Source organism: Archocentrus centrarchus, chromosome 1, assembly GCF_007364275.1.
Source record: "Archocentrus centrarchus isolate MPI-CPG fArcCen1 chromosome 1, fArcCen1, whole genome shotgun sequence".
In the NCBI taxonomy this organism is placed as follows: domain Eukaryota; kingdom Metazoa; phylum Chordata; class Actinopteri; order Cichliformes; family Cichlidae; genus Archocentrus; species Archocentrus centrarchus.
Window position 1 is genome coordinate 35978761 of NC_044346.1, and position 19547 is coordinate 35998307.

At 45.0% G+C, this 19547-nt stretch overlaps 2 protein-coding genes across 2 annotated transcripts in view; both read left to right on the forward strand.

The window, feature by feature from the left end:
• LOC115790049 (perforin-1-like) overlaps positions 1-19547 on the forward strand; it is a 62961-nt gene that overhangs the window by 13326 nt on the left and 30088 nt on the right. The window lies entirely within an intron of this gene.
• On the forward strand, positions 6258-8718 carry LOC115790058 (perforin-1-like). The gene is made up of 2 exons (XM_030743713.1): positions 6258-6793; positions 7450-8718. The coding sequence occupies exons 1-2, from the start codon at positions 6258-6260 to the stop codon at positions 8603-8605; spliced, it is 1692 nt and encodes a 563-aa protein (XP_030599573.1). The 3' UTR covers positions 8606-8718.

The following is a 19547-nucleotide window of genomic DNA, read 5'->3' on the forward strand; positions in this document are numbered from 1 at the left end:
GGCCTCACATAAGGATCAAGTGGGCCCAGGTCCAATTTCGCAGTACTGCTCGACCTACTGGGTCTAAGAATCATGACCTCAGTCTTCCATCCATCCATCCATTCTCTTCCGCTTATCCGGGGCCAGGTCGCGGGGGCAGGAGCCTAAGCAAAGAAGCCCAGGCTTCCCTCTCCCCAGCCACCTCCTCCAGCTCATCCGGAGGGACCCCAAGGCGTTCCCAGGCCAGCCGAGAGATATAATCTCTCCAGCGTGTCCTGGGTCTACCACGGGGCCTCTTCCCGGTGGGACATGCCCGGAACACCTCACCTAAGAGGCGGCCAGGAGGCATCATAATCAGATGCCCGAGCCACCTTAACTGGCTCCTTTTGATGTGGAGGAGCAGCGGCTCTACTCTGAGCCCCTCCCGGATGGCCGCACTCCCCACCTTATCTCTAAGGGAGAGGCCAGCCACCCTTCGAAGGAAACTCATTTCTGCCGCTTGTATTCGCGATCTTATTCTTTCGGTCACTACCCAAAGCTCATGGCCATAGGTGAGGGTAGGAACGTAGATCGACCAGTAAATCGAGAGCTTCGCTTTTACACTAAGCTCTCTCTTCACCACGACAGACCGGTGCAGCGTCTGCATCACTGCAGAGGCAGCCCCGATCCGTCTGTCGATCTCCCGCTCCCTTCTCCCATCACTCGTGAACAAGACCCCGAGATACTTGAACTCCTCCACATGGGGTAAGAACTCGTTCCTGAGCCGGAGAGAGCACTCCACCTTTTTCCGGCTGAGGACCATGGCCTCAGACTTAGAGGTGCTGATTCTCATACCGGCCACTTCACACTCGGCTGCGAACCGTTCCACTGCGAGCTGGAGGCCACCCCCTGATGAAGCCAACAGAACCACATCATCCGCAAAAAGCAGAGATGAGACTCTGAGGCCACCGAGGAAGAAGCCTTCCGCCACCTGGCTACGCCTAGAAATTCTGTCCATAAAAATTATGAACAGAATCGGTGACAAAGGGCAGCCCTGACGAAGTCCAACACCCACAGGAAACGAATCCGACTTATTACCGGCTATACGGACCAAGCTCTCACTGCGGTTGTACAAAGACTGAATGGCCCGCAACAACGGGCCAGAAACCCCATTCTCCCGCAGGACCTCCCAAAGGACACCCCGAGGGACGCGGTCGAATGCCTTCTCCAAGTCCACAAAGCACATGTAGACTGGTTGGGCAAACTCCCACGCACACTCGAATATCCTTGAGAGGATAAAGAGCTGGTCCAGCGTTCCGCGACCAGGTCGAAAACCGCATTGTTCCTCCTGGATCCGAGGTTCGACTAACGGACGGACCCTCCTTTCCAGCACCCTGGCATAGACCTTTCCGGGGAGGCTGAGGAGTGTGATCCCCCGAAAGTTGGAGCACACCCTCCAGTCTCCCTTCTTAAAGATGGGGACCACCACCCCGGTCTGCCAATCCATTGGCACTGCCCCAGATCTCCACACGATGTTGCAGAGGCGTGTCAACCAAGACAGCCCTACAACATCCAGAGCCTTCAGGAACTCAGGGCGAAACTCGTCCACCCTAGGGGCCCGGCCACCAAGGAGTTGTTTAACTACCTCAGTGACCTCACCCCCAGTGATGGTCAAGTCATCTCCCTCGTCCCCAGACTCTGCTTCCACTACAGAAGGCGTGTCAGTGGGATTCAGGAGGTCCTCGAAGTATTCCTTCCACCGTCCAACTATAGCCTCAGTTGAAGTCAGCAGCACCCCACCCGGACTATAAACCGTGTGAGTGGAGCACTGCTTTCCCCTCCTGAGTCGCCTGACGGTTTGCCAGAATCGCTTCGATGCCGTCCGAAAGTCTTTTTCCATAGCCTCACCGAACTCCTCCCACACCCGAGTTTTTGCTTCGGCCACTGCCCGAGCTGCATTCCGCTTGGCCTGCCGATACCTGTCAGCTGCCTCCGGAGTCCCACAGGCTAACCAAGCCCGATAGGACTCTTTCTTCAGCTTGATGGCTCCCTTCACCTCCGATGACCAACATCTGGTTCGGGGCTTACCACCACGACAGGCACCAACCCCTTTGCAGCCACAGCTCTGAGCAGCAGCCTCAACAATGGAGGTGCGGAACATGGTCCATTCGGACTCAATGTCCTCAGCCTCCCTCAGAATGCTGTCAAAGATCTGCCTGAGGTGGGAGTTGAAGATCTCCTGGACTGGGGCTTCTGCCAGGCGTTCCCAGCGCACCCTCACAATACGCTTAGGTGCGCCAGGTCTGTCCAGCATCTTCCCCCGCCACCTGATCCAACTCACCACCAGGTGGTGATCACTTGACAGCGCAGCTCCTCTCTTCACCCGAGTGTCCAGAACATACGGCCGCTGATCTGATGATACGATTACAAAATGCTGATATTTTGATAATGAGATGCTGAGGAGCGGCCAGACACGTGTTGGAATTTGAGGAGTGGCCAAAAGCCTGCCAACTCGTGCCTCTGTTTCAGAGGTATTGCTGCAATTGAACAATATCCATGTTGTCTCACGTGTTTACGCTTGTCGTGCAAATAAAACATTTGATGATGATACTTTATTGATCCCACAATGGGGAAATTACAGTTAACAGAACACCCATCCAAGAAGACAAACAAACAAACATGGGGAGATAGGTGAACTGTGGCCATGCTGCCCCCCTTCTGGAGGCGCTGCCATTACAAAGACAGAAACAATAGTGAAAACATATAGGGATGAGTGAGGAAAAAAAATGTATCCACGGGTTTCTGGAAGAGCACACGTAGGCTGCCATGACAGACTGCTACTTCCGCTGCACGGTTTTATACTTCCGGTTACCCAAAGTCAGAACCAGAGTTAATGACAAAATTCGGTTACTTTGTGCTATAACAGGCGGCTTTATTAGTTGGAACATGCACTCGGGTTCAACTTGTGCTGTTGTCGGTTGTCAGTCTGTACATTTTTTCAAATTATTTTATTCTGTAAATTTGTTCTTTTTCCCCAAAATTATACTACCCAGTTGCACATCCTATTACCGTATTTTTTCCTTATGTTTTAAGTTTTCCTTTAATGTACAGCCTCTTATGTTTTTACATTATTTTATTTATAGTGTGACACTACAGCACACAGCCTACACAAAGCTTAAACAATGCCTGCCTTCATGTAAACACGTAGCAGTTAGTAAGATGACAGCTGCGTGTCTCCCCAATCACAGCCTTCGGCCAGTCCAGTGTTTCTGTTTCAGTGATCTGAACACTCTGATATCCAGATCAGTGATTTACCTTCCACAGAATAGCTGCTGCATCACTACATGATTTTCATAATAAGCGATACAGGAACATGGGTCATCCCTTAGCATGACCGATGCTAAGCGCTTAGCTTGGCCGATGCTCTGGCTCGTCTCTACAGCTGCTTTAAGGAAAACAATGTTACCTTGTTTGTTAAGCATTGCTTTATTGATTTTATTAGTTTGAAGGTAATCTGGTGCTCTTATAATTATGTGATTCCTCTCCATCAACACCTTCGGAAAAAACAAGGTAACTGATAATGTCGATGTAGCTGACTACGGGCCATAATTTCATGTCATTTACACAAGTGACGGGTGAGGCACTGTTACCTCGCTGCTTTTTAAAACATCCTTGCAATGTCTCCACCTCCGATGTGGTACCATTTAGGCCAGGTAAAAGAAACTGCAGTGTCAAAATGTTTAAATGAACCGCAAGTGTGTAAGCCCGCAACCGTAAACAACAGCGCAAACGGAAGTAAAATACCGGCTTCCGCTATGAATTATGGGTAATGGCGCGACGTCAGGAATACTGTGGATACACTATAAAAGTATTCACTCATCCATCCAAATCATCGAGTTCAGGTGTTCCAGTCACTTCCACAGCCACAGGTGTATAAACCAAGGCATGCAGACTGCTTCTACAAACATAGTGAAAGAATGGGTGGCTCTCAGGAGCTCAGTGAATTCCATCTTGGTACCATGATAGGATGATACCTGTGCAACAAGTCCAGTCGTGAAATTTCTTCTTTAAGGTTATAACTGTAGTGTTAAATTAAGATAGTGTTACAATTTCACATGGTAGGTGTTTTTTTTATATGCAGTGCCCAGATATTAAAGGATGCATCTGTAATTAAAACTGCAAGTCCCTATCACTCCCTACCGCTTCCTGCTGGTTGCCACTGCCGCCCCTGGGGTGTCGGGTGCCCGTGGGTCCCGGGGTTCATGGCCGGATGTCTTGGCATGGCTCTTGACCCGCTCCCTTGGCGGTTGTGGCCTGGGGGTGGCTCGGACCTCTTTGGCGTCGGGGGGGGCTCTACTGAGTGTCGGACGGTTCTCGGGCGCCTGGGGCCTTGGGGCCGCATTTGCGGCTCGTGCGGGTGATGCCGGCCTGCGGCGGGGGTTGGCTGCTCATTGCCTCTGGCTCTCTGGACTCTTGCCGTTTGGCCATGAGGGGGTCCGTCTGGGGTCTCCCTCCTTCCTCCTCTGGGGTGTGTGCGCAGTTACCATCGGGATGTGTGGCCTCTCGTCTTCTGATGTCCTGGCGGGCCGTGGATAGGCCGCGTCCCCTGGGTCCTTCCCTGTTCACCTCTGGATCACGGGAGGCATGATTGCAGTTTCTTGCCCCCATTGATGAGTACGTTCCATGACAGAGGCACATACACACATTATTTGCAAGCAACAGCAGGATTGTGTGTGTGTGTATGTATGTGCATGTGTAGATATGTGGATGTGTATGTATATGTGTGGATATCATTCTTTGATTATTCTTTTCTCACGTTTGTTTTGTTTTTGTTTTGTTTTTTGTTTTTTTCCTCTTTTCTTTTTTTTCTTTTCTCTTTCTCACTCCTTTTCCTACCCTTTCCTTTCTGCCTGTCAGGCCTGGTGTAAATAAATACAATAAAATTAAAATACAAACTAACTAAATACATACTAACAAGAGTAGCCTATTGTAAAACTTACAGAGCTATTCTTGGGAAAGCAAATATGTTTGGTACACAAGCGCATTCGGATCATATTCCGATTGCGAAAACTGCCAGACATGACAGGCTAAAAAAAAAAACAAAAAAAAAAACAAAAAACAAAAAAAAACATAAGTGGTGATGATCGGGCCCTCTCACCTGGTGTGCGTCGACCTGTGGAGCGCTCAGAAGTTGTCGAGAACAGTAGAGTAGTGGGTTCAACAGTGACAGAATTAAGTTTGGAGAGGCACAGGAATGCTTTTTAAAAATTATTACATTAAAATACGGGAAAATTACAGGAAAATAACACAGCACGGTGGGAGAGACGGGTAAAATACGGGAGTTTCCTGGCCAAAACGGGAGACTTGACAGGTATGGACAATATATACACAGAGGGATAATGAGGGAATGGGCAATAGATAGGAGCACAGCTGAACACAATGACGCTGACGAGACAAGGGGAAGCAAAACTAAACACACTGCACAAGAAACCAGAGACTACCAAAATAAGACAGGAAGTGAGACAAGGGAACAAAGACGCAGATTTGACACACAGACAGAACCTAAACATGACCAGAACAGAAACCCAAAAAACACAAATTCAAAGAACTAGAAATCCAAACATAATCAAAACCCACAACAAAAGAAACCCAGAAAAGATACATACAATACAAAACAAAGCATAAACCAAAAACGCTGGGTCATAAGGACCCAGGACATGACGGAATCCCAATAAAAAGACAAAGAAACACATCTGAACAAAATTCTAGGCAACTCTAATGGATACAAAGTTCTTATTGGAAATATTTATTTATTTATTTAGTTGGCGTAAAGTGTTAAGAGGTTTTCATAAACACCCCCTACCCCTACCCCTCCCCACCAACACCCACCCACACACACACACCATTTGTTTTAGGTGTGAAGGAAGTAAAAGTATCACATTGTTATTGTGGGTGTTGGTAGTCGTTAAGAATAAAATCTGTGACAACAGCACAATCAAGTCTCCACTCCTACATCAGTACTATAGCATATTTCACATAATACAAGCTACAGATCAGAGCTTGAATTTCACTGTCAAGGTATGACAACAAAATCCTTTTTTTGGTTTTAAGACATTATTTCAGTTGACTTGCTTTCATATGGAATTCTGATTTGGATTCTACAATGCCTAAAAAAGTTCAGGGCTGTTATCTTTATGTAAAAACTGCTTTAGTGAATTGGTAAAAAGACTGTAATATTTAACTTCTGGTTTTAACCTATGCCATTTCATCTCTTCTCATTGTTAAACAGTTCCATACAGATGGCAAGGCTGTGGCACTTCCTGCTCCTGTGCTGGGCATGGAGTCCTCTGTGCCTTCCATCCAGTGTAAGCTTCATTGGTACACCGCAGGAGTGTGAAAAGGCTCACTTTGTCCCAGGTTACAACCTGGGTGGTGAAGGCTTTGACATTGTGACGATGGAGAGAAAAGGTGCCTATGTCATCGATACTGAAACTTGGAAGATTGGAAATGGCACGTGCAGGATGTACAGTAACGGCTACATGAATTGTGAGAAGCAGAAGGTCCCTGTCGCTGTGGTGGACTGGAGAATGCTCCCCAAGTGCAGTTTGAAGGTCTCCAGTGTGGTCTATGATTCTGTTGAAAGCCTTGTCAATGACTCAACATCATCTGTGTCCAACAACTGGAAAATTGGCCTCGAAATCCCTGTAGATCCTTCCGTAAAGCTCGGGGTTGGCTTTGGTGGTTCCCACTCGAGAGATTCTACCTTTGCCATGAAAAAGTCAAAAGAAGACCACTACACCTTCATGCACCATTCTGTCAACTGTAAATTCTATGGGTGAGTAAATGGATGGAGATTTGTCTTGTAAGTTTACTGTGAATTTACATGCAGGGGTGTCAAACAGATGTTTCCTCATGGGTCACATACAGCCCATTTTAGTCTTAAGTGTGCCGGAACAATCAAACCATTCCATAAAAATCTCTCTTTCATGTGTAAAGAATTAGGACTGCATTCTGAAAACATTTACATTTAACATTTAATGACACATCTAGTTACAAAACTTTTTCCATTATGTGGCTTAACCATCGTTCTTTGGTATGGTAGGCCATGGGTAATGTGTCAGTAAGAAGGATGTAAAACTGATAATGAGCTTCTTAGATGAAACTAATATTTTGGAGAACCACTCTCATGATGTGATCTTTCTATAATGACTTTTCAGAGTGGTTCCTGATGTGAAACACCGTGAAAAGTCTAAAAGTTGAATGCTTATTTTCAGCAGTTTTACATGTTGTAAAACCATCCAGTGGACCATACTGAACATTTTTGGCTGGCCAGTTCTCACCCATGAGTCATACGTTTGACAGCCCTGTGTTCTTGATAGCTGGCAGCAATTTGAATGGAAGTAAAGCAAACAGGATACAAAATAATGGAAATGAAATGGGACTTTACACAGTTAAGTAAAAACTATTTATATGTTGTTTTCTGTTCCACAGCTACAGACTGGCAACAAGTCCTCCTCTGAGTCATGAATTTAAGTCAGCTGTGGACTCCCTTCCCCCTTATGCCTCTAACTCTGGGCCCTTATATCGCAATCTGATTGACACTTATGGTACACATTATATCACACAAGTGTCTCTTGGAGGTGAAATTAAAGCAACCACTGCTGTCAGGGCCTGCAAGGCTACAATGAATGGACTAAAAGATACAGAAGTTGGTGATTGTTTGTCAGTTGAAGCTTCGGCTAGTTTTGCAAGTTCTGCTAGTATTAAGGCCATGTACGAACACTGTCAGAAAAAGAAAAACAAGCTGGGCTCTGATCAAAGTTTCAGCAGTTCATTTAATGAGCGACACACAGAGGCTATTGGTGGGGACATTAATGGAGGTGATATCCTCTTTCAAGGCCAGTCTGACCCCTCGGTCTATAAAAGCTGGCTCAGCTCTCTCAAAACAACACCCGATGTGGTCCAATACAGTTTAAAGCCCCTGCACACCATACTGCCATTAAACCATCCTGCCACAGCAGGACGGAAGCGAGAGGTAGAGCAGTACATTAGGAGAAATGCAGTGCTGAAGAAATGTTCAGAAACCTGTAAGATTGGGCACAGATCAAATGTAAGAGATCCTTGTGCTTGTGCCTGCAACAGTAACCAGAATGTCAAGTCAAACTGCTGTCCTGCTGGGAAAGGTTTTGCAACATTAAAGGTGTTCAAACTTTATGCGACGGGTCTGTATGGTGACAAGTGGACTCAGACAGATGGTTCAGTGATGGTGACCTATGGTGAAAAGAAAATGCGCACTAATATCATAAGTAATAATGACAACCCTAAATGGAGAGAAACATTTGAATTTGGGACCATCACCATCAACATGCAAGACAAACTTACATTCACTGTGTATGATGAGGACACTTACTGGAACAGTGACAAGTTAGGCATGTGTTCATTTGATCTGCACAGGGGGAAGGTGAGCGACAGCTGCATGCTGAATTATGGTACTTTCTTCTTTTCCTACATCGTAGAGTGTGCACCAAGTCTTGGTGGTAACCAGTGTCAGGAGTACATCCCCTCTCCCATGAGTCCCTCTTTAGCCGAGGTCTTCCACACCAGAAATGGGGTCCTTCTTGGACAGATTGGGAAGAAGTTTGCTTAGACAGTCAGTGAGTTAATTTAACCTTCAAGAGACTAACTGGCCATTGATGACCTCAACAATATATGTAGTTCTGATCTTTCATGTGAACCTTTTTTTATAACTATAACTATAAAGCAACCGTGTACAAATTAAGAGTTACATACTGAGAGCAGCAAGATGTGCTGCTACAGGAGGCTTGAGGCATTTACTTAGTGTTCAAAGTAATGATGAACATAGCTCATTTAAGAGACATGAATTTAACCTTTTTTGTAAAAAGAAAGATTAAAATCCATACTTAATTGCATCATAACATTTTAAAGATTCATCCAAGATAAAGAGATGGTAAACAAAGATTCATAAGTTTAATAAATCCCAATAGAACTATTAAAAAAAAAAGATTCCTTTTTAACATAAAATGAGGTCATAAATGACCCTACTCTCTCATTTTAGTTGCTAAAATGGATTTGTGGCTCGAGGGTTAAGGGCAGGCATTGTTGACATGAGATGGGCTGATGAGCAAAGGGATTTGATTATATGGTGAATATCTTTTTGCTTGTAGTTATGCTGTCATTGTTTTTTCTCTGTGCAAAAGTATTTGATTGAATCCAAACACACTTGTGAGGACCTAGAATTATAATCCACTTTTCATGCTTCTTTTTTGCTTGTTACAACATTTACCAATAAAGCATCAGCAAAGCAAACGTGTGTCTTTCCTCTAAGTATTCAAAAACACCCGTGTCATTTTGAGGTTTTGGTATAAAATGGGAAGTAAGATTTTTTTTTTTTTTAACCTTTGTGCAAAGACTGCTAGTTTGTGTCACTTATATAAACCAATTCAATTCAATTCAGTTCAATTCAATTTTATTTATAAAGCGCCAAATCACAACAAACAGTTGCCTCAAGGCGCTTTGTATTGTGGGTAAAGACCCTACAATAATACAGAGAAAACCCAACAGTCAAAACGACCCCCTATGAGCCGCACTTGGTGACAGTGGGAAGGAAAAACTCCCTTTAACAGGAAGAAACCTCCAGCAGAACCAGGCTCAGGGAGGGGCAGTCATCTGCCGTGACCGGTTGGGCTGAGGGGAGAGAAAAGACATGCTGTGGAAGAGAGCCAGAGACTAATATCAATCAATGATTAAATGCAGAGTGGAGTACAAACAAAGTAAATAAGGTGAATGAGAAGAAAGTGCATTATGTGAACCCCCCAGCAGACTAGGCCTATAGCAGCATAACTAAGGGAGGGTTCAGGGTCACCTGATCCAGCCCTAACTATAAGCTTTATCATAAAGGAAAGTTCTAAGCCCAATCTTAAACATAGAGAGGGTGTCTGTCTCCCGAATCCAAGCTGGAAGCTGGTTCCACAGAAGAGGGGCCTGAAAGCTGAAGGCTCTGCCTCCCATTCTACTCCTAATTATCTGAGGAACCACAAGTAAGCCAACAGTCTGAGAGTGAAGTGCTCTGTTGGGGTGATATGGTACTATGAGGTCTTTGAGATAAGATGGTGCCTGATTATTCAAGACCTTGTAAACCAGGTAAAATAGTTCACTCCCATCCACCTACAGATAAACGAAGGGTTTAGTTTCAGTTAATGAAAAAAGGTTAATAGAGAAACTGTAAAATAAATACAAATTAATCAAAAATAAATATGTGGGACTTCATCTGAAAAGTAACACTTTGCAGTTTGTGAACAATTTGCCAATTTAGCATGTGGCTAAAACAACCCATCCCAAACACCCGGTGAGCGTTATGTTTAAGCAGTAACTTTCTCTCTAACTAGCAGTCGCACTCCATTGGAGAAGGATAGGTGACCAGGGGGAAACTGTCATGTGAAACTTGAAAAATATGGTTAACGAAAAAGTAATAATTATTAAAAATAACTTATGTCCACAAAAATTAAGCTTTTTCTTTGTTGCTATTAAGGTCATAGTTAATAAGTGACAAAAATGATGACTTGTCAGATCTAAAACTCTCACCTCTGCAACTGCTTATTTATAATTACTCAAATTTATCCCACTTTGCATGATCATGTATGTGTACTGTGCTCGACAAAGTACATGTTTCTCTTCTGAGTGTGAGAAAATGACAATAAGTTTATAATTAACCAATCATAAAGCAAGATACAGTTGTTTCCACAGGGTTCTGTGCTGGTACTAATTCTGTTTACACCATACATGCTTCCCTTAGGCAGCATTATCACAAAGCATTGTCTACATTTTCAATGTTATGCAGATGATAACCCACTTAAGGTGAAACATTTTATGAATGTTTCACCTTATTTGACCCTGAACAAGAGGCCAGAGGTCCAAACTAATGTGATATTTAGAATATTCATTCCCTATATACTTATGTTGTCAACAACAATATATATCCAACAAATTCATAAACAAATGTACAGAACAAAATACAAATCAACCAACAACATTAATATAAGATAAAAAGTCAGGTAGAAAATCCCATGATCATAAAGTATAATAGTACAACAATGTAAGACAATTAGACTAGTTAACAGCAGTAAGACTGCCTGTAAATTTATATGAAACAGTAATAAAAGAAAAATCTGAAATATTAAAGATATTAAAAATGATCAGAGCCAAATAGGAACAATAAAGTAGTATATGGTCAATGCTGTAATAGCAAGGACAAAAATGAATGATGGCCTCTCATATAAGCAAAGTAATGTTAACAGCAAAACTCAAAACATGCCCATGAAGCGGGTCTCAAATCAAATTCCTCATTAAGTCCTCTCTGAGATAAGGTGTCTAGTATGTAAATCCAAAAGGCTTCTCTTTTTATCAAGTGAGAATTCACATCTCCACCCTGCCCATGTGGTTTAACCACTTCAAAACCGCAGCATCTGAGAGAAGGTACAAAATGTGCCATATGTTCTCCTGATATGATTGCAGCTGAGTCCAAATTCAGGGGCTGCGTCCTTCGAAGGACTCGGTCTGTGTTAAACAACCTGCACACTTCACTGCAAGTAAGTATGCAAACATTACAGTGACATGAAGTTTGTAAAGAAAGAGGTATGACCCTTTAAATCAGTTACATATTCATTTAAATACCTACATGGCCTTTTTCCTTTCTAGGTAAAGTTAAAGTCCAACAAATAAAAAGAAACACATGCACAGCGGCCTTGTGGGTAAAAGAATGCATTAGCTTTGCATTAGCTTGGATTCCCAGTTACTGAAGTTTGCTTCTTTATCAGGAAGTAGAGATGTGGAGTTAGTTTCTGTGGTCTTATTGTAGAAGGACTTAAAGTTGAAACCTTAATATGCAGCAGAATGATTAAATATAATATGATGGCTTTAATGTTAACAGTTATCACTTTATACAAAAACTGATAAAATCTACTGTCAAATGAAGCTTCCTCATTAAAGTGAATGAGTCAGACCACATGAGACTCAGTGTGAAATATGTAAACGTGTACGAGATAAACTAATACTGAGAAATGGCTGCTGTGAAACTTTGGTTGATGTGACGCGTAAACAAGGCGTGGTCTGTCTGTGTGGTGATGGTGTAATGTTGCAACAGTATGCATACTCTGTTTTCTTGTTACACTGGTTTCAGTGTTTTAAATTATAAATTATGGGAATTTATCAGGTGCAAAAGAGTCATTGCTGGGAATGCATTATGGAGGCTGTTATCTTGCAGATATCTCAGTTTTAATATGCACTAAACTGATCACGATTAAAGCTAAGAAGGTTTCCTGTATGTTTTCTTCAATTTGATGTTAGTTTTGTAAGTACACAACATTATTTGATTTACTTTGTCTTTTTAAATTACACTTAAGTCACAAGTAACTTCCACACTGGCATAACTTTCTAAGCCCAAAGTTATTTCTATGTTTCATGCAGTCTGTGACACCAAGATCAAACATGGGCTGAAATAAATACTTCCTTAATGGCACCTAACCTGATGCAGTTCAGGAGCTGCTCACTTTGGACTTGAACACCATGTGTGGCCGTGCATTGGCCCAGACATTGATCATACATAACAGAAGAGTGATCTTAACTATTGTACTGAAGTTTAACCATAAATTAAAACACATTATTCATATGCATAAAACACTTTATTTACCCGATATCCACGGCCAGTTTATGATCACCAACATGCATGTTGTTGGGACTGTGGGAGGTACAGGGGTGACATGCAGACTCTACAGAGAAAGGCTCCAGGTAGTGATCAAACCAGTATGCTGAGAGGTGACAATGCTAACTGCACCAGTGTATCTACAGACAGACTGCAATGCTCAGAGAAACAGCAACAAACCCAAGAGCTACATCTCATACTCTACAGGCCTCAGTTAGTGTGTTAAATGTTAAAGTTTAATGACAGAACAATTAGAAAAAGACCGAACACATATTTCCCCGGTGCTACAACACCACCTGGGGGAATTTGACCCCAGGAAATATGGGATTTATAAAGAAATTGATCCAAAATTAGCATCAGAGACTACACAAGTTCGAATAAATGCACCAGGGCAAGAGATGGTTCAGTGGTTAAAACGGAAATACTTTATTAAAACAGTACTATTTAAAAATCCAGACATAAAACATAGGGTGACTGGGCTGTAGCACTAATTGCGCACCAGTTGAGGAACTCAATAGTGAAAACACGAGGCTGGGATGGCCTTACCAGCAGCCGGGGGCCCTGACAAGAGGGGAAGGAAACAAAGAAAACACAAAACACTGCAGCTACACCTGGAGTGCTGTACAACAACAAAACGTGAGCAGAAGGAGAGGGGGGACCCACCACCTGGGGAGTGGGCCACCCTGCCAGTGGCTCAACCTCCACAGCACCTGCAGCACTAAAAAGAAAACAAAAACACAATGTATTAGAAATTTGCACAACTGGATACTACAATTAGAAAATAACTCACTGGTTAAGAACCACACCAATAAAATACTACAATTAACTAAAACCTGGGATGCCTAGAAGGCACGTAGGCACACACACGCACGCACGCACACACACACACACACACACACACACACACACACACACAAGCCCCCCCCCCCGCCCACCAGAAATGCATAAAAACACTCAAACTCTCAGGATAACATTTTTCTTATTAATTTTTCACATGAGAGCACAGTCCTGTGAAATCTCTGTTTCACATGATCCTACATAAGTATGACTCAAATTAGTTCTTATATGAATTTGTTAGCATTAACATTAGCGTGCATTGTTGCGGGCCATTCAGTCCCTGTACAACCACAATGAGAGCTTGGTCCGTATTGCCAGCAATAAGTTGTTCTCGTTTTCTGTGGGTATTGCGACTTCACCAGGGCTGCCCTTTGTCACCGATTCTGTTCATAATTTTTATGGACAGAATTTCTAATCATCGCCAAGCAGTGGAAGGCTTCCACCTTGTTGGCCTCAGAACCTGATCTCTGCTTTTTGCGGATGATGCAGTCCCATTGGATTCATCAGGTGGTGGCCTCCAGCTCACAGTGGAACGGTTCACAGCCGAGTGTGAAGCGGCTGGCATGATTGAGAATACAGGCGGCAACATGAGCTTCCTCAGAAGGGTGGCTGGCCTCTCCCTTAAAGATAGGGTGAAGAGCGCAGCCATTAGGGAGGGGCTCAAGGTAGAGCCGCTGCTCCTCCACATCAAAAGGATCCAGTTGAGGTGGTTCGGACATCTGACTAGGATGCCTCCTGGGCACCTCTTGAGTGAGGTGTTCCAGGCATGTCCTACTGGGAGGAGGCTCTGGGGTAGACCCAGGACACCCTGGGGAGATTATATCTCTCGGCTGGCCTGGGAACACCTTGGGGTTCTCCCGGATGAGCTGGAGGAGGTGGCTAGGGAGAGGGAGGTCTGGGTTTCTCTGCTTAAGCTGCTGTCATAGGCGCCGTGACCCATAAGATGTCACAAGAGATCCTTGTGCTTGTGTCTGCAACAGTAACCAGAATGTGAAGACAAACTGCTGGCCTGCTGGGAAAGGTCTTTCAACATTTAAGGTGCTCAAACTTTATACAGAGGGTCTATATGGTGACAAGTGAGATCGGCGTGAGGAGGTGAGTAAAAGCTGAATCACAGTAGGTTATTCTTTTCCTACATGTGCACCAGGTCTTAGTGGTAATCACTGTCAGAAATACATCCCCTCTCCCATGAGCTCCTCTTTGGCCGAGGTCTTTCGCTCGAGAAACAGGGTCCTTCTTGGAAAATTGGGCAGAAACTATGATTAGTCAGTGCAAAGTGAGCTGTTGTTAATGTGAGACAGGCTGATGAGAGAATAAGGATTTGATTTTATCCTGAATAACCAGTTGCTTATTATCACATTTTATCTTGCTTTTGCACACAAAAATAATAATTTCAATCCAAATATGCTTTTCTGAGAACCTAAAACTATAATCTAACAATAATTCTAGGTTAGAACTATCATTTGTAATTTCTGTCCATCATTCTTGTTTCTTTCAAAATCCAGCAATAAATCATCAGCAAAGACAACATGTGTCTGTCTTTTAAAATTTTTTTGTCATTTTGTGGTTTTCATGTAAGGTGGAGATGAAAGATTTTGCTTTCACTTTTAAGGAGCGAGTGTCTGTCATCTGTATTTTATATTAACCACATAAAACCTAAACCTTAATACAGTAACATCACACAGTATTAGGAGCACTCAATACACAACAATAATTATGAAATCCATGTTTAAGATGGTGTAACCCTGTTAAAATCTGTTCCTGTAATATATGTTGAAATAAATAAGTTCATAGTTCGTAAATGGGATTTGTTAAAATTCATTAAACAGCAAATGAGGTTTGACGTTTAAAATTGTTTAAGAAAGGAAAAGACAAAAGTTGTATATTTTATTTCTGTAACCTTTTGTAAAGGAAGTAATCACATCTCAGGTCAATGGACAGGAAATGGGGGAACGTGAGAGAGACGTGGTGAAAAAGAGCGAGAGAAAAGTGAGAGAGAGAGACGAGCCAAGGAGATGCAGGAGTAGACTGTGGACTGTTAAGCCAGCTTTTATCATCGTTCAGTGAAAGTGCTCGACAAGGACTCTTTTCCAAAACCTGAATGGTGGTGAGGTTGGTGAGTTAGAGTGGAAAACTCAACTGAAGACTGACGTTAGCCGAGTGAGCTGCTAATCCAGTGGCTAGTGCTTTCGCCTGTGCCATGCTAAGAAGCTAGCAACCCGCGAACTCAATTAGCAGAGCCTGCGTGAAGCTGTGAGCGGACGACGAGGACAGAGAGCCGACGGAGCTGGTCAGCGCTGTGTGTGAGGGCTGTGCCTGCATCGTCTGCTGCGTGTTTCCCCTCGTCTTCCAGGCGAATCACCTCTTCTCATCTTATTCTCCGGCCGTTCTTGACTGTGTGAGTGGTTGACTCCATCAGCAAAAGGTACCGCTTTTTATTTTGCCCTTGAGGTGAAACGGCCATTTGTTTAAGGCTACAGCGTTCCCGAGCAGCGTTCAGGCCTGCAACGATTGGACTGGAGTATCATATTATTTTGTTTTCTTGCCGGCTGTAGGTTAATTATTGGGGCCCATTTAAGTTTGACGTTTTATTTAATGTTGAATGCATTTATTGGTTCAAAAGAAACTGAACAGAATATGTAAATAATTCCTTCTATTTTACTAAGTAAATGTTCTATATATTTTTCAATTAATGGGTGTGTTTATTGACTGTTCTGATATTATAAGTGTATTAGTCAATGAGGGTTTAAAGGGACATTTATTTAAATTTGTTAGAGAAACCCCAGGTTCTGTAAATACTTAAAAGAATTCAGGTTAGCCACCTCTCATTATAGCTGTACGCACTAGAGAGGCGCTACAATTGGAAAACCTCATTCTTAACTGTGACTATAAGCATAATGAAGTCTATGGACAGATCAGGTTTGAATTATAATTAAATTGTGGCCCTTCATCGTATCTTATGTGGGTATTCTTCTTTTATTGCATTAACTGTTGTTATTTCAGCTGCTTTTTGACTGGTAATCATCTTTGGGTTTCAGATGGGGTGCATCCAGAAAGCTGCATGTCTTTTTCAGCTATGTCATTCACTTTTGTATCCTAGCCAGTGTAGCACATTATCTCAATCTATGGGTACGGAGGACAAGGGATTAAAATGCCATTCAGTTTCATTTATATGACCAGAGAAAAATCTTGGATGAAGAAATTCATTATTTCTCCTTCTTTTGTTCTTTATTTCCCTTCATAGAGATGGCAAGGCTGTGGCACCTCCTGCTCCTGTGCTGGGCATGGAGTCCTCTGTGCCTCCCATCCAGGGTAAGCTTCATTGGTACACCGCAGGATTGTGAAAGGCTCACTTTGTCCCTGGTTACAATCTGGGTGGTGAAGGCTTTGACATTGTGACGATGGAGAGAAAAGGTGCCTATGTCATCGACACTGAGACGTGGAAGCTTCGAGACGGCACCTGCAGGATGTACAGAAACAGCTACATGAATCAGGAAAAGCAGAAGGTCCCTGTCGCAATGCTGGACTGGAGAATCCTCCCCAAGTGCAGTTTATCAGTCTCCAGTACACTCTATGATTCTGCTGAAACACTTGCTAATGATTCCACATCATCTGTGTCCAATGATTGGAAGGTTGGCCTTGAAATTCCTGTTTCTAGTGGCGTTGGGATAGGTTTTGGTGGTTCCCACTCCAAAGCTTCTAGCTTTGCCATGCAAAAGTCAAAACAAGATCATTACAGCTTCTTTCGCCATTCTATCAACTGTAAATTTTATGGGTGAGTATTTGGACCGAATTCATCGTCTCTCTAAAGCTAACAATTATATATCCTAATTTTTCATTTTCATTTTAGATGTGATTATTATTTACTGACAGAGAAAAACTTCAACAGTATTTTACCATCTGAGTGAATTATTATTGCTTTACTTTATTATTGTATACCTTTAAAAGAATAATTTCTATGCTTTACAGTTACAGGCTGGCAGCGAATCCTCCACTGAGTCATGTCATGGCCGGGGAGGAAACAGGCGAGGAAGGGCAAACACGAGGGACTCCAGAGAAAGGCATAACTTAAAGGTATTTATTTATTGTAAGGGAGACGAAGGGAAGACACGGGGAACACAGGAACACGCAGGCACAATAACGTCAACGACGCGACAAGGAACACATGGGAACTAAGGGGCTTAAATACACAATGGGTAATCAGGGTAAGAGGAAACAGCAGGGAACAACAGGTGAGGCAAAGGAAACTAATTACACAGGGGAAGCAAAGCTAGACACAAAGCACAGGGAAACCACACTGGCAAAATAATACAGGAAGTGATAAACCAAGGAACACGCAGACAAGTCACAACACTGGGAACAAGACATCAAACATACTGGGAGGACACGCACAGGAAATAAACTATAAACACAAAACGCTGGGCAAACGGCCCAGGACATGACAGGACCCCCCCCTCAAAGGCCGGCTCCCGACGGCCAAAACGAGAAACAAAACCAGACCAGGGCGGGAGGCGGGGGACCAGGAAGGAGGGCCCGAAACAAAAAACAGAAACCCAGGCAGGGAGCAAACAGGAAGAAGGCCCAGGAATGAAATCAAATACAAGGGACAAAACAGAAAAAACAACAAGGCAGGCCAAAAAGCAAAACAAGGGCATCGGGAAGAAGTCCAGAAACCAAAACAAAACACAGAAACCCAAAAACAGGTCAGAAGAGTTCAGGGAAAGCCCAAATCAGAAAACATAGTTCAGGAGGCCGCAGAGGCCAAGGGGCCACCAAGCAGAGTCAGGATGAGGGAGGCCGACTGCGCTCCCAGCGGCGGCGACGACGAGGAGTCGTCACTGGAGGTCGACCGCGCTCCCAGCGGCGGCGGCGATGACGAGGAGACAGGACTGGAGGCCGACCGTGCTCCTAGCGGCGGTGGCGACGACGAGGAGACAGGACTGGAGGCCGACCGCGCTCCCGGCGGCGGCGACGACGAGGAGACAGGACTGGAGGCCGACCGCGCTCCCGGCGGCGGCGACGACGAGGAGACAGGACTGGAGGCCGACCGCGCTCCCAGCGGCGGCAACGACGAGGAGACACGACTGGAGGCCGACCGCGCTCCCAGCGGCGGCCGCGACGAGGAGACACGACTGGAGGCTGACTGCGCTCCCAGCGGCGGCCGCGACGATGCGGAGGAGTCACTGGAGGCCGGCCGCGGGGCATGCGGCGGTGGAGATGAGGAGCAGGCACTGGAGGCCGGCCGCAGGGCATGCGGCGGCGGAGACGAGGAGCAGGCACTGGAGGCCGGCCGCGGGGCATGCGGCGGCGGAGACGGGCGACCCCGGGCTCTGGTGGGGAACCCTCGGGCAGCGCGGAGCGCTCAGACTGAGCGGGACCCTCTGGCTCAGAGCGCTCTGATTGAGCGGAGACCCCCACCGGCTCAGACTGAGCGGGACCCTCAGGCTCGGAGCGCTCGGACTGAGCGGAGACCCCCAACGGCTCGGACTGAGCGGAGACCCCCAACGGCTCGGAGCGCTCGGATTGAGCGGAGACCCCCACCGGCTCGGACTGAGCGGGATCCTCTGGCTCGGAGCGCTCGGACTGAGCGGAGACCCCCAACAGCTCGGACTGAGCGGAGACCCCCAACGGCTCGGACTGAGCGGAGACCCCCAACGGCTCGGACTGAGGTTCAGGTGAGTCGGATGGTGAGAATGATGGCGACAGGGGAGCTAACTGGGACTCTGACTCAGAGACCAGAGACTCTACAGCAGTCAACGGGAGAGACTGGGGCTGAGACAGAGAAGCTGTTGAGACTGACAGGGACCCTGACTGGGAAGGAACTGGAATCGGGGAAGCTGACACTGGGGAAGCTAAGGGAACCAAAATTACAGAGGGAGCAGGAGCCGACGGGGACGGAGCGGAGGCTAGAGCTGGAGCTGACTGAGGACGAGGGAGAGCGGTTGGCTGTGCGGGAGCAGACTGAGGACGAGGGAGAGCGGCTGGCTGCGAGCCAGAGAGAGCAGACTGCGAACTAGAGAGAGCAGATTGCGAG